Source organism: Hemiscyllium ocellatum, chromosome 22 (genome assembly GCF_020745735.1).
Source record: "Hemiscyllium ocellatum isolate sHemOce1 chromosome 22, sHemOce1.pat.X.cur, whole genome shotgun sequence".
Taxonomy (NCBI): Eukaryota; Metazoa; Chordata; class Chondrichthyes; order Orectolobiformes; family Hemiscylliidae; genus Hemiscyllium; species Hemiscyllium ocellatum.
This window is the reverse complement of record NC_083422.1, coordinates 4130636-4147018: the sequence shown is the minus strand read 5'-3', so window position 1 is coordinate 4147018 and position 16383 is coordinate 4130636. Positions and strand designations below refer to the sequence as shown.

General features: G+C 44.9%; 1 protein-coding gene across 3 annotated transcripts in view; it reads right to left on the bottom strand.

The window, feature by feature from the left end:
- Positions 1-15828, bottom strand: part of herc4 (HECT and RLD domain containing E3 ubiquitin protein ligase 4) — a 98577-nt gene extending 82749 nt beyond the window's left edge. For 2 of the 3 annotated variants that reach the window (XR_009645863.1, XM_060841846.1), the window contains exons 1-3: positions 15692-15824; positions 13333-13619; positions 4407-4566 (exon numbers count right to left, since the gene is read on the bottom strand). Coding sequence is in view for 2 of the 3 variants with exons in the window: in XM_060841846.1 (XP_060697829.1) it covers positions 4407-4566; positions 13333-13558 (386 nt within the window). In the remaining variant the exon portion in view is untranslated. Of the gene's footprint in view, positions 1-4406; positions 4567-13332; positions 13620-15691 lie in introns of all 3 variants that reach the window. The other variant, XM_060841847.1, reaches the window with a different exon arrangement.
- Positions 15829-16383: the final 555 nt, after the last annotated feature.

Genomic DNA, 16383 nt, shown 5'->3' with positions numbered 1-16383 from the left:
CCTGGACCCAAAGTGATGGTTCTTGCTCTTCCGAGCCAAGGTTCTTCCTCACTAGTGTCCTACATCATCTTTGATTTTTAGGGCTACATGGCACTCCCTCCTTTTTCATCTTGTCTGCCTTTTGTAAATGTCAAATCCCTGAAATATTTAGTCCCTAGAATGCTACTGCATTTCTGTTACAGCAATTAAATTAAATCTCTATTTATGCCATTAAATTTTTGATTTTGTTATAAACAACACCTTGTATTCAGTTAAAGCTCTAATTTTAACATTCCCTGATGCATTATTACAGTTAAATGATTCGTCCTCTCCTGTAACACTTCGCTGATCTTTATCAATCACTGCACTCTTCAGTGGCCTGATTTTTCTTGTTGGATTCAGAATTGACCAATGCACTCCCAAACCACACCCAGCCACTTTCTAGTTTGAAGTTCTATCCACAGCCCTAGCTATATGATTGCTCAGGACCCAGTTAAATCAAGCCTGTTCCAACAAAATAGTTTATTTTGATACTATTGGTATAAGTGCCATATGAAATCAAAACCCTACTCTCACCAGTCAGAAACAACATTCAACTCTGATCCATTTGACCCTCTGCCAATTTGTACATAGTTCAGGTAGTAACCCAGAAATTATTTATGTTGAGGTTCTGTTTAGTCCTCAAACCCCCTCTAAAGTACCTCACTCTAACCAAGTTGCTGATTCATATGAACCTTAACAAATAGATCTTCTCCTCCCACACTCCAAGCTTTCCTATCATTGCAAAATGATGTTTTTAACTAGGATCAGAACAAGCAACATAGCTTTTAGAGCTCTCAGTTGCCAGCAACAGAAGCTATTCCCAATGCTTCCATATTCTATTAAACTCCCCTCAACTTGAATGGTCTTATGTGTCACAGTGCTATGATTTGTCCAGCCATACTGCAGACTTCACACTCCACACCCTTCAAGAATGTTTTAACTATTCGATAAGCTCAACTGAAGAGGTTCCTCCAGCACTGCAGCTTACACGTTTGACTCTCAATCATACCCCACTGCCTGATCAGTAATCAAATCTGTGCCTCTTCCTAACGTAATATGGTTGACTATCTCCTGGAACAAAGTATCCAGATAATTTTTCCTCTTTCTGATTTTCTGTACCAAACTCTGAATTGAATTTGCTCAATGTACATACCTACTTAGGGTGCCTTGATGATAATGAGTCTCACAAACGTCCCCATGCTGTTAGTTACAAACACCACTTACTCTGCTGTTCCTTTATACTTAGATTCAATCAAATATTTACAAAAAAGCTCTACGTTAATAGGGAGTACTTCCTTCCCGACTGTACTAGATTTCCACTCGCATACAACTCCCACTTTTACATTGCAACAAATTCTGTGCCGATCACCTTGTCGTTAAACTTCTGGAATCTAAATCTCTAGTGCTGAAACCATTTTTTGGGCAGTGTGATGAGTCACTGTTCGGGCAATCACTTAGAGATGACCGAAAACTATTGGAAGGTAACAAATGTGACAAAATATTCGAGAAAGAGAACAAACAGGGAGCAGTAGACTGATTAGCCTGACTTTAGTCTTTGGAAAATTGCTGGAATCCACTGTCAAGGAAATAAGTGGGAACAGGGAATTTTTTTTTAAATCAGAAAAAAAGTGTCTTCTGTGTGTACATGTATATGGTACGCTTAACAGTTCAGAGTATAAAAGTTGGTAAGTCTCAGGACAACTGTACAAGGTGAGACTACAACTGGAGTACTGAGAGCAGTCTGGTCCCCTCATCCAAGGAAACACATTATTTCATTGGAAGCAGTTCAGGTAACATTCACTAAATGATTCCTGGGATGGAGGAATTGTCTTATGAGCAAAGGTAAACAGGTTGGAACTCAACTCATTGGAATTTAGAAGAATGAAAGGTGATCTCATTGAAACATATAGCCATTTTTAGGGGCTTGATAAAGTAAATGTTGAAAGGATGTTTCCCCTCATGAAAGAGTCCACAGGACCAGGGCGCATAGTCTCAGAAATAAGGGCACCAATTTAAAGCTTGAATAAGAAGGAATTCTCCTCTCAGACAGTTCTGTGGCAAGGAGTTCCAAAGACACAGAGCTGTGGGGACAGAGCCCTTTTGCATATTTAAAACTGAGATGGAATCAAGGGTTTTGAAGAAATGGCAGGAAAGTGAACATGAGGAGTGTCAGATCAGCCTCTTGAGAGGAGGAACAGGTTCGAGGGATCGAATAGCCTACTCAGGTTTTCCAACTTGTGGCGTTCTTATACCTTGATTGTACACTCATTTTCAAAACCATTCATTGCCTACCCATTCCCTACCTCTAATCTCCTTCGACACAATAATGCATGATACCCAAATTCCTCAAACTCTGAAACACTAAAGTATAATCCATTTTAATCAGGCTACAAATCAGTGGTTGTTTTTTAGATTAGATTAGATTACTTACAGTGTGGAAACAGGCCCTTTGGCCTAACAAGCCCACACCAACCCGCCGAAGCGCAACCCACCCATATCCCTACACCTAACACTATGGGCAATTTGGAATGGCCAATTCACCTGACCTGCACATCTTTGGACTGTGGGAGGAAACCGGAGCACCCGGAGGAAACCCACGCAGACACGGGGAGAACGTGTAAACTCCACACAGTCAGTCGCCTGAGTCGGGAATTGAACCCGGGTCTCCAGCACTGTGAGGCAGCAGTGCTAACCACTGTGCCACCGTGCCACCCACTCCAGATCAAGTTCTGGAATTCCATTCCTAAACTTCTTGAGCTTTCCTCCCTATCCTGGCATATCCCACTGAAGTCCTTAATTTGGACTATAAATAGTGGCAGGGAGCCCCATCATTAATCTTTGTAGCATCCAACCAGTTGGCACCCTGTCACCTGCCAACCTGAAAACGATTCATTCTGATTCTCTTGCTCATCTTTTAATTGATCCTCTATTTAGACTAATACATTACCTTCTATTGTACAACATTATTTTGTGTGGCAGATTATAAAATACCTTTTGAAAACTCAAAATATCCAACTGTCATGGCTTCCCCTGATCTATCCTACTAATTAGATTCTCAGAAAATTCTTAGCAAATGTGGTTTGATTATGAATTTGCTTTCATGAAGCTGCATTGGCGACAAAATCATTTTATCAATAGAGGTCAGCTGTGGCTTAGTTGGTAGCACTCTCATCGCAGAATCACGAGGTTAAGTCTCATTCCAGAGTTGAGAACAAAATTCAAAGCAGACACAGCGCTCTCAGAGGTGCTGACTTTCAGATGAGACATTAAACTAAGGTCGAAGGCTGATGAGTGACCTACTAGAGGTTTATAAAATCACGAAGGGTTCAGAACCAGACGGCACAGGCTTAGGGTGAGAGAGGTAAGATTTAAAAGGGACCTAAGGGCAACTTTTTCATGCAGAGGGTAGCCCATGTATGGAGAGAGCTGGAACAACTACAACATTTAAAAGGCATCGGGATGGGTATATGAATAGGAAGGGTTTAGGAGGATAAGTTGGCAAATGGGACCAGATTAATTTAGGATATCTGGTCAACATGAAAGATTTAGACTGAGGGTTCTGTTTCCATGCTCTACATCCCTAATGACTCGAAGTTAAAAGAAAACAGCAGTGAAGAAAACAATGGTATATACTACAGACAAAGTTCCGAGACTTCACAATTACTTATCCACAATATTTAAAGACGATGTACCCATCACAAATTTTCAATGCTCTCTTGATTTAGAACATGCCTTTGACAAGAATATTGCAGATATAATTTCCTGATTAAAGGAAGGAAGAAACAAGGAAATTATGGCGCTCAACAGGAGCCATAGGGAAGTTATTGGAATTGATCGTTGAACACAGAATGACTTGGCCTTTGTGAGTTGATTAAAGAATCACCAAGGATTTGACGGATAGGTCATGACAAAAATAATGCTGAATTCAATAGAGCCTCTTATTGGCAATGGGGAATATCTGTGGACATTCTCTATGAAGTTCCAGAAAGCATTTGACAAATTTGTGGACAAGAGATTATTCTAAATTGGCATAGATTTGGAAGCAACCTTGAGATATGGGTTACATGGGACAAATGGCATTCTCCGTGAATCTGCACTGGGACTTCAGTTTTTGGAAATTAACATCAATTATTTAAATAAAAGAATGGAAACTGGATATCCAAAATTGCTGATGATGACATGATAAGGTAGAAAATATAGGACTGAATAGATGGGAGCAGCAAGTTGCATGAAATTACAACAAATAGTTCTTTCTAAAAAAAATTTAAAACACTTCAGTAAGTTAATATATTTCTTCAAACAAACATTCATCTCTTTAATACTATGCATATTATTTCAAATAAAACCATTTAAAACACTCAGTGAAAATACATCAAAGTACTTACCTGGGAACTCGGACACTTTCTTCTGTGACAGCCAAACCCAACTGACCATCTTTGGCAAGACCCCAAGCAAACACTTGACCACTATCATTTAGTGCAAGAGTATGCATCTCTCCACATGAAATGGCAGTGATATTCTGAGCATCCAGAGCCCCAACTTGCTCTATACTCCAAAATATATAAAGAAAAATTAAATTTAGCTTGATCTCTGGGCACAGTACAGCACAAGATTGACAACACTAACTACAATCGCTATTCAGGGATTACATGGACCAGAAACTGGTTACAAGAGCAGGTCTGATGTAAGAAATATGTGTCAAGTAATGCATTTTCTGCCACCCATCTGCAAGGCATAATTCAGGAGTGTGATAGAATAGCCACCACTTGGCTGGGTAAGTGTAGCTCGAAAAAGCAGCTTGACACAATCCAGGACAAAGTAACCACTTGATTGGCAAGTTATCCACCATCGTTTGCATTCTCTACCTCAACGACTGCCACCACAGTGCTATCAAGCTGCATTGCTGTAACTCACTGAATAATCTTCAACAGCATCCTCCAAACCCAAGATCTCCACCTTTTAGGAAAAAGATAACAGATACATGGGAACTCATTCTGGGACCAAGGCGTAAGGAAGTTTAGAGTCAGTTATTGCAGTTAAGGAGGGATGATATCTTGGAAAGACTGTGAAATGAGGCTTATGGGTAAAGAGTACAAGTTTGAAGAAAAGGGTTCCTGTCATTCATTGTTGGGAAAGTGTTATCAGCCCCAAACAGTCAGCAGGCAATTGAGCAGATATGTAGTCATTTCAAGAAGATGCGTGAAAACAATAATAATTACATTTACCACAGTATTATCAACCACAATATTGTTTAGGATACTCTCAGTGTAAAAGGTTTAGAGAGGCAGATTTCCTGAAATGTACACAGAAGAGTTTATTTTATATCAATACAGTGATCCTGTAAGGGATGATGCAGTGCTGGATTTAATTCTGGGGAAATGAAGTGGTGACAAAGGGCGAATGTTTTAGTGATAACAACCACATCATAATTTGTAAGTTTGTTATCGAAAAGGAAAAGGATGGCATGTGTAAAAGGGTTTTGGATTTGGGTAAGGCACATTTTGTTAAAATAAGGCAGGACCTATCAAAAATAGACGAAGGAAAGCTACTTCGTCTGTGGGTAAATCTACAGCAGGACAGTGGGAGGCATTTATAAAGGTTCTGTACCTATCCAAGAGTCGCTTAAATGTCCCGAATGTATCTGACTCTACTAATACTGCTGGCAGTGTCATCCATGCATCCACCACTGAATAAAGTCTGTGGTTATCCACTCTATCTATGCCTCCCAACATCTTGTACACCTCTATCGAGTCACCTCTCATCCTTCTTCGCCCTAGCTCCCTCAACCTTTCATGCTCTCCGTCCAGGCAACATCCTGGTAAGTCTCCTCTGCACCCTCTCTAAAGCTTTCACATGTTTCTGATAATGAGGCAACCAGAACTCAACTATTGCAAGAGTGGTTTAACCAACTCTCGATAGAACTGCAGCATAACCTCATGGTTCTTGAACTCAAGTGTCCTGCTAATGAAAGCCAACATATGTCTTCTTCACAACCCAATCAACCTGGTGGCAACTTTGAGTGATCTATAAACATGGACCCCAAGATCTCTCTGTTCCTCCACACTGCCAAGAATCCTGTCTTTAACATTGCATTTCGCATTCAAATTCAACCTTCCAGAGTGAATCACTTCACACTTTTCCAAGTTGAACTCCATCTGCCATTTCTCAGCCCAGTTCTGCATTCTGTCAATGTCACGTTGCAACCTACAACAGCCCTCCACACTAGCCACAGCTCCACCAACCTTTGTGTCATCGGCAAACTTAATAATCCACCATTCTACTTCCTCATCCAAGTTATTTATAAAAATCACAAAGAGCAGAGGTCCCAGAACCGATCCATGCGGAACATCACTGGTCACAGAACTCCAGGCTGAATACTTTTCACTGACCACCATCTGTCTTCTATGAGCCAGCCAATTCTGTATCCAGACAGACCGGTTTCCCTGTATGCCATGCCTCCTTACTTTCTGAATGAGCCTACCATGGGGAACCTTAACAAACGCCTTGCTAAAATCAATGTACAGCACATCGACTGCTCTACCTTCATCAATGTGTTTTATCACATTCTCAAAGAATTCAATAAGGTTTGAGGCATGATTTGCCACTCACAAAGCCATGCAGACCATCTCTAGTCAAATAATGGTTCTCCAAGGAATCATAAATTCTGTCTCTCAGAATCCTCTCCATTACTTTGCACACCACAGACACAAGACTGACCAATGTATAATTCCCAGGGTTATCCCTTTTACCTGCCTTGAACAATAGAGTTAACATTTGCCTCCCTCCAATCATATGGCACCACTCCAGTGGACAGTGTGGATGCAAAAATCATTGCCAAAGGTACAGCAATCTCATCCCTCACTTCCTGTAGTAATCTTGGGTATATCCCATCTGGTCCAGAGGATTTACCTATCCTTGTAGAGTCAGAGATATACAGCACGGAAACAGACCCTTCAGTCCAACTTGTCCATGCCAACCAGAAATCCCAACCCAATCTAGTCCCACCTGCCAGCACCCAGCCCATATCCCTCCAAACCCTTCCTATTCATATACCCATCCAAATGCCTTTTAAATCTTCCAATTGTACCAGCCTCCACCACTTTCTCTGGCAGCTCATTCCCTACACATACCACCCTCTGCATGAAAAAGTTGCCCCTTAGGTCTCTTTTATGGCTTTCCCCTCTCACCCTAAACCTATGCCCTCTAGTTCTGGACTCCCCCACCCCAGGAAAAAGACTTTGTCCATTTAGCCTATCCATGCCCCTCATGATTTTGAAAACCTCTATAAGGTCACCCCTCAGCCTCCGACGCTCCAGGGAAAACAGCCCCAGCTTGTTTAGCCTCTCCCCGTAGTTCAAATCCTCTAACCCTGGCAACATCCTTGTAAATCTTTTCTGAACCCTTTATGTTTTACAAACTTTTCAGCACATTCTTCTTCCTAACATCACCCTGTTCTAGCATATCAATCTGTTTTTCATGCTGTCCTCAGAAACGTCTAAGTCCCACTCAGTAGTGAGTACTGAAGCAAAGACCCCTCCACTTCTTTGAACTCCAGGCGCAAGTTCCCTCCATTAACCCTGATCAGCCCTACCCTCATTCTGACCATCCTCTTGTTCCTCACATAAGTATAGAAAGCCTGATGGCTTTCCTTAATTCTACCTGCTAAAACTTTCTCGTGCCCCCTTCTAACTCTCCTCAGTCCATTCTTCAGTTCCATCCTGGCTATCTGGTAGCTCTCTAAAGCCCTGTCTGATCCTTGACTTCTCAACCTTAAGTAAGCTTCCTTCTTCCTCCTGACTAGGTGTGCCACATCCCTTGTCACCAAAGGTTCTTTCAACCTACCACCCCTTCAATGCCTCAGCGGGACAAACCTGGTGCTTCCTAAACAACCTCCACATTTCTGTTGTGCATTTCCCTGAAAACACCTGTTCTTAATTTCAGTGTCCCAGCTCCTGCCTAATACCATGCTAATTCCCCCTCCCACAATTAAATACTTTCCCATTCCGCCTGCTCCTATCCCTCTCAACTGAGAATAGTAAAGGTCATGGAGTTGTGATCACCATCACCGAAATGCTCTCCCACTAAGAGAGAGATGGTTCATTGCCAAGCACCAAATTCAATATGGCCTCCCCTCTAGTCGGACTATCTACATCTACTCCAGGAACCCATCGTGGACACACCTGACAAAAACTACTTCATCCAAATTATTTGAATTAAGCAGGTTCCAATCAATATTAGGGAAGTTAAAGTCACCCATGATAACAACCCTGTTACTTCTACACATTTCCAAAATCTGACTAGGCATTGCAAATTACAATGTAAAAACACAGCTCTCAAAGTACACCATACTAACTTCTGGGGGCCAAAGCTAAAATTATGAGACTAATTAAGTAACTGTCTGACAAATTCATATTCGCGGAATCATACCTTATAGACAACATCCCAGATATGACTAACACCATTCCTGGGTATTTCCTGTTCTATAGCAAGACAGACACAGCAGAGGTGTCAGCAGAGTGGTATATATTCAGGAGGGAGTTTCCATGGTAGCCCTCAACATTGAAATGGAATGTTGGGTCACATGGCATTAGGTCAAAAATGAACATGGAAACCGACTGATTACTATCTACTGCCAAATTGTCAGCTGATGAATCAGTATTGCACCATGTTGAACACCACTGTGAAGGAAGTGCAGAGGGAGGCAAGCACACAGAATGTACTCTGGGTTTGGGACTTTAATGTTCAGCAATGCCAGTACTGACAGACTCCTAAAGGAAATGGTTGCAAGGTGTCAGCAAAACGGAAATCAGCAGGGATCAGCAAGTATCTCTCCACGCTTCAGGCTCTCTGCCTTTATTCCTGATGAAGGGCTTTTGCCCGAAACGCCGATTTCGCTGCACCTTGGATGCTGCCTGAACTGCTGTGCTCTTCCAGCACCACTAATCCAGAAGATAGAAAAACATACCTGGCCTCCCCTTACCAATCTGCCTGTCGCAGACACATCTGCCCAGAACAGTATTCGGAAGAGTGAACACAACACAGTCCTTGTGAAGACAAAGTCCATCTTCAAATTTACCATCTATTGTGTCGTGTGGTGAAACCACTATGCAAAAGGGAATACATTTTGATCTTTGGAAAATCACTCATGGGACCTGGCATCACTAGCTGGGCCAGCGCTTATTCCCCACCTCTATTTGTCCTTGAGAAGATGGTGGTGAGTTGCCTTTGTGAACCAATATGCTGTACTTTATTTTTAGTTTAGATTCCCTACAGTTTGGAAACAGGCCCTTCGGCCCAACAAGTCCATATTGACCCTTCGAAGAGGAACCCACCCAGACCCATTCCCCTATATTTACGCCTGACTAATGCAGCTAACACTATGGGCAACTTATCATAGCCAATTCACCTGACCTGCACGCCTTTGGATTGTGGGAGGAAACTGGATCACCCCGAAGAAACCCACACAGATACCCGGGTCCCTAGCACTGTGAAGCAGCAGTGCTGACCACTGAGGCACTGCGCCACCCCCACATAGGCCCACAATACTGTTAGATCTAGCAACTCATGACTGGGCATCCTTGAAGCAGTAGCCAAATTGTACTTCAACTTAACTGCAACCTTGCAGCTTGCTATATTCCTCACTTTACCATCAGACAATGGGATCAATCCTGGTTCTGGAAGGAGTTGGAGGGCATGCTGGAGCAGCAACAGCCATACCCAAGATGAAAAGGTCAATATGGTACTGCTTCATTCTAAACTTCAAAAGCAGAAAGTGACAGATAGGACTAAGCAATTTCACACTGTGGATCAAATTTAAGCTGAGTCCTGCTGCATGTAGTTGTGAAGGATGGTGGACATTAACAACTCACTGGAGGAACCTACTCAACAAATATTGCTACCCTCAGTGATGGAGGATCCAAGCACATTAAGTGTAAAAGGTATGACTGAAGCATTTTCAACAATCTACTGCCAGAAGTGCTGACTGAATAATCATCTTGAATCCTCATAGATGCCAATGTGATTCATATAAACGCCACTGAAGAATTCAAAGGCTATGGTCCTTGTCAATATTCCAGCAATAATACTGAAAACACAGTGCAGAAATTAGCTAGAGATACAGCCAGTACAACTGCAACACTGACATCTACAATGCAATATGGAATATTGGCGAGCTATCCAAAAAACAATAAATCCAATTCAGCCAATTACTGCCCCTATCAGTCCACTTTAGATCATTAATAAAATGATGGAAGGCATCAATAGTGTTACCAAGCAGCACCTGTTCACCGACACACTGTTTAAGTTCCACTAAAGTCACTCAGCTTCTGCCCATATTACAACTTTAGTTCATTTATGGACAAAGGAGTAAGGGTTGTGACTGCACATGATATCAAGGTCACGTTTGATGTTAAGGTCTCAACTGACAAAGTAAGGTAATAAGGAGCAAAGAGGGAGTCAAAGAGAACTGGGGAAAACGCTTCACATTGGATTATACCTAAAACAAAAGAAGATGGTTGTGTTTGTTGAAGGTCAAACATCTCAGGTCCAAACTCTACAGGACTTCCGAAGGATCATGTCCAAGGCCCAAGCACGTTCAGGAGCTTCATCAATGATCTACCATCTATCGCAAGGACACAAGTGGACATTTACACGGATGTGTACATAATGTTCAGCACCATTCACAACTCTTCAGATAATGGAACAGTCCATTTCCAAATGCAGCAAGACCTGGACAATAATGTCACTTCTCAGCTCAAGCTTCAATTAATATTCTAACTATACAAGTACCAGCCAGTGACTATCTCCAACTAGAGAGAATCTGAATAACCGATTGCGATTCAAAGTTATTACCATTGCCAAGTTGCCCAGACACATCGTGGGGATCAGCATTGACCAGAAATTGAACTGGGCCAGCCACACAGACACAACAGCCTCAAGAACAGGAAAGAGATTAGGAACCCTTTAATATTTCTTCTCCAACTATTTGAGATGCAACTATTCACTGTATTAGTTAATGATTGATATTATGGTTTGGGGATTCAGTTAACTAGATGTTGGTTTGCAATGCAGAGGAATGCCAACATGTTGGCTCAATTCTTGCATAAGCTGAGGTCATCTAAATCTCTCCTTTTGCCTGAGTTATGGTGACCCTCAAGTTAAGCCACCACCAATCATCAATGACGAGAGAGAGGGGACAATAAAACTATATTGATTTTAGCACTTTATTGGAAAATAATGGAGTGGATGTTGTGCTTCAGATTAGCAAACATTGTAAGATCACAACTGAAGTGCTGTGTGCAGTTTTAGGCACCATTCCTTACAAATGGTAAATAGGATATGGAGTTGCTAGTTCTGGACAGGGGTGGACAGTCAGAAGTCACATGACACTAGGGTATTGTCCAACAGGTTTACTTCAAATAAAAAGCTCCTTCATCAGATGAAGGAGCAGCATTCTGAAAGCTTGTGATTTTACATAAACCTGTTGGTCTATAATCTGGCGTTGTGTGACAAATGATAAATTAGCCTTTGTTGAAATGTTTCATATATTTACTAAAATAATTATCTGGTGTCCAAAAGTTAAATTACGAGGAGAAATTAGAACTGAATTCTCTGGAATTCAGATTCATAAGAAGCAATTTGTTTGAAGTTTGAGGTATTAAGGAATATAAATAGTGGAGATAAAAAGCAACTATTCACCTGTTTGGAACATTTAGGAATGTTAGTACATGACTATATCATTCTAGGATGGAGTTAGTGAGGAAAATGATAGCTCAACCATTCAGATTGACTCATCAGCTCATCTTCATTCATCAATAGCTGGATAAATGCAAGTGAAACATTTAATGATCAACCCACCCAAAATACTTTTTATTTGCACATTTAGTTACAGATCCGCTGCCTGTTCCTATTCAATTTGTCGTCAACCACTAATATTTAAGCTTAATTACATAGAATATTAAAAATAGTAACGGAAACAAATTTATTTTTTCCAGGCTGGTAAAGAACTTCCTACAGCTAGCAGCTGTACAAGTTGGAGAGGATTAGATACTTTCAGCAAAAGACTAGATCACATCAAGATTTGCTGAAAAGCTTATAGTCATTAGAGGTCCACAGCAAAGAAAACAGCCCTTTGGCCCATTGAGTCTGCACCAGTCAAAACAACTACCTAAATATTCTAATCCTATTTGCCAGCACTTGACCCATAGCCTTGGAATCGCAAGTATATATTCAAATACTTCTTAAATGTAAAGAAGGTTTCTACCTCTAACACACTTACAGGCAGTGCTTTCCAGAATCCCACCAGCTTCTTAATGAAAACATTTTTCCTCACGAGGATGTTGTGAAACTTGAAAGGGTTCAGAAAAAATTTGCAAGGAATAGAGAGTTTGAGCTATAGGGAGAGTCTGAATTGGCTGGGGCTGTTTGCCCTGGAGCCCTGTTTGCCCTGGGGTGACCTTATAGAGCTTTATAAAATTATAAGGGGCATGAATAGGGTAAATAGACAAGGTCTTTTCCCTGGGGTGGGGGTGTCCAGAACTAGAAGGCATAGGTTTAGGGTAAGAGGGAAAAGATTTAAAAAAGGGACCCAAGGATCAACTTTTTCACGCAAAGGATAGTGCGTACATGGAATGAGCTGCCAGAGGAATTTATGGAGACTGGTACAACTATAACATTTAAGAGGCATCTGGACGAGTATATGATTAGGACAGGTTGACAGGGATGTGGGCCAAGTGCTGGTAAATAGGACTACATTAGTTTAGGATAGCTGGTTGGCATAGATGAGTTAGACTGAAGGGTCTGTTTCTACGTCTCTATGACTCTATGCCCTCCATACCAAGTGCCCCTTATCTTAAATTTCTGCCTTGATTATTGATCATTCCATCAAGGGAAATGTTTCTTCCTGTCTACCTTATATATGTCCCTCATAATTTATAATTTCAATCATGCACTCCTCTGCTCTAAGGAAAAACAACCAGTCTGTCTAATCTCACTTCATAACTAAATCTCCCCAGCCCAAGAAGCAATCCCACAAATCTTTCCGGCCTAGGTTGATAAAGAGACACGCACTCACACAGAGGTTGTAAGGGAGGTGGATATGGAAGCATAGACACAGTCCCACTCCTAGGGGACAACAGAGTCTTCAATTTCCTCCCCCCCACTTTGATGAAAGAGCCAAATCAGAGTGTTTCCAGCATTTTCAGTTTTTGGCCAGTTTCTGTGCCACGTATTCTAAGCAATTAGTTTTGAAAACAAGCTCCCAAAGATCAAACTTTCCAACAAAGATTTCACCATTGCAACCTGTGGGCTTACCTGGTCTCTTTCTTGCTTTCTCATGTCCCAGCTGGCCCAGATCATTACATCCACAGCTGTAAACAGTCCCATCATCAAGAACAAAAACTGTATGTCTGCGGCCACATCCCACATCACGAATCTTTTTGCTTTGGAAAAACTCACAGATTCTTGGTTCTAAAACAACCTCCTCATCGATACCACCAAGTCCAAGCTGTCCATATGATGTATTGCCCCAACATAGCATGGCTAATGTTGGAGATTTGGAATCTGTAGCTTCAATCAACCTGCCTCAGACGGATTATTCCCTGTATGGATTTGAAAGCAAGGGAGAAAGACAGGTGAATCTGTGTGTGGAGGTGGGACAATTCCATGTAGACCCCAGCCCAGAAAGAAAACACACATTTATCTCCCACTAAAGATCCCTATCCATGATCAGCCGACTGTCAGCAGGAAAACAGCAAGAGCCCTCTCCAGTTGTGAGGAGGATTGAGTGAGCAAAATAGGGACGGAGGTTGAAGGATGAGGTAATTGAGAGGGGAGTTTTTAGATTAGATTAGACTTAGAGTGTGGAAACAGGCCCTTCGGCCCAACAAGTCCACACCGACCCGCCGAAGCGCAACCCACCCATACCCCTACATTTACCCCTTACCTAACACTACGGGCAATTTAGCTTGGCCAATTCACCTGACACGCACATCTTTGGACTGTGGGAGGAAACCGGAGCACCCGGAGGAAACCCACGCAGACACGGGGAGAACGTGCAAACTCCACACAGTCAGTCGCCTGAGTCGGGAATTGAACCCGGGTCTACAGGCGCTGTGAGGCAGCAGTGCTAACCACTGTGCCACCGTGCCGCCTTGGGGTGGAGGAAGTGCTGGAGGGGAGGGGGAGGGGAGGGGGAGGGAAGGGGGAGGGGGGGGGGAGGTTGGGGGGTGGAGGGCGGGGAGGTTGGGGGGGCGTGGAGGCTGGGGGGTGGGGGGGCGTGGAGGCTGGGGGGGCATGGAGGTTGGGGGGTGGGGGCTGGGGTGTGTGGGGAGGAGGTTGGGATTGGGGGGGGGAGGTTGGGAGAAGGGTGGGGGGTGGGGAGTAGGGAGGTTTGGGGTGGGGGGGGTGGGGGAGGTTCGGGGGAGGGAGGTTCGGGGGAGGGAGGGGGAGGGAGGTTCGGGGGAGGGAGGTTCGGGGGAGGGAGGGGGAGGGAGGTTCGGGGGAGGGAGGTTCGGGGAGGGGGGAGGGAGGTTGGTGGAGGGGGGAGGGAGGTTGGTGGAGGGGGGAGGGAGGTTGGTGGAGGGGGGAGGGAGGTTGGGGGTGGGGGGGAGGGAGGTTGGGGGTGGGGGGGAGGGAGGTTGGGGGTGGGAGGGAGGTTGGGGGTGGGGGGGAGGGAGGTTGGGGGTGGGGGGGAGGGAGGTTGGGGGTGGGGGGGTGGGGGTGTCGAAGGGAGAGGGTGGGGGTGTCGGAAGGAGGGGGTGTCGAAGGGAGGGGGGTGGGGTTCAAAGGGAGGGGGTAGGGAAGGAGTGGGGGGTTCAAAGGGAGGGGGTAGGGAGGGGGTGAGGGGGTTCAAAGGGAGGGGGTGGGGGGTTTAAAAGGGAGGGGTGGGGGGTTTAAAAGGGAGGGGTGGGGGGGTTTAAAAGGAGGGGGGGGGGGTTTTAAAAGGAGGGGGTGGGGGGGTTTAAAGGGAGGGGGTGGGGGGGTTTAAAGGGAGGGGGTGGGGGGGTTTAATGGGAGGGGGTGGGGGGGTTTAATGGGAGGGGGTGGGGGGGTTAAACGGGAGGGGGTGGGGGGGTTAAACGGGAGGGGGTGGGGGGGTTAAACGGGAGGGGGGGGTTAAACGGGAGGGGGGGTTTAAACGGGAGGGGGGGTTAACGGGAGGGGGAGGATAACGGGAGGGGGAGGATAACGGGAGGGGGTGGGGGAGGGGGTGGGGGAGGGGGTGGGGGAGGGGGTGGGGGTGGATAACGGGAGGGGGGGTTTAACGGGAGGGGGGTTTAACGGGAGGGGGAGGGGGGTTTAACGGGAGGGGGAGGGGGAGGGGGAGGGGGGGTTAACGGGAGGGGGGGTTAACGGGAGGGGGGGTTAACGGGAGGGGGGGTTAACGGGAGGGGGTGGGGGGGTTTAAAGGGAGGGGGTGGGGGGGGTTTAAAGGGAGGGGGTGGGGGGGGTTTAAAGGGAGGGGGTGGGGGGGTTTAAAAGGAGCGGGTGGGGGGGGTTTAAAGGGAGCGGGTGGGGGGGTTTAAAGGGAGCGGGTGGGGGGGTTTAAAGGGAGGGGAGTTGGGGTTGAGGAGTTAGATCGATGTGGGTAGGGGTTGAGGGAGTGTTGGGGGTGGAGGGGCGGTTGGGGGTGGGTTGAGGGCGCACGAGCCCGGCACCGGGATGAACATACTTCCCCGGAAGTGCCAAACGGCCAGCCCTTGCAGCTGCTGACATGTACCCGCTGTGAAGGAGGAGGAGAAGGGGCGCCCGGTGAAGCAGGCAGTGATCAGCGCGGGCCTGTCAACAACTTTTCCAGAAGCACCTTCCCCCACCGCGCCAAACCGCCGGAAGTGACGCGACAATCCTATCGGGTCAGGCTCTCTCCGCGCGAGGGCGGCCTCTCGAAGAGCATGCGCAACCTGCCGCGCCACTGGGCATGTGCAGTGCGCGGTTTCGGCTTCGCTGGGCGAGGTGGGCTCCAGGGCGGGAGAGAGTTTCCGACCAACAGTGTGTCCAGTTAAAATGTGTGACAGAACAATTCATGAGTGAGTTTTCTTTGCTGTGGTGGAAAAGCTGGATCATGCCACTACTTGAATTACAGGGATACTTCCTGCCGAAAAACATCCTCATGAACGTTTCCAAAGCAACTGATCGTCCATCCCAGTTGCTGCTGTCATTTGTTAAACACACATTGAAGCAAGTCCCCGCGTTTAAAAGTCATTCATTAACAGTGAAACACTTCATTGAGGATGGGTTAACTTAACATTCCTTGCTTTAACAAATGAAAACGTGAAAGATTGCAGCCGGGTTGTGATGATAGGGTTATAATTTGTGGCATAGTTCTATTCATATTTAATTAACAGTGTTTCAGTGGCAAATTTT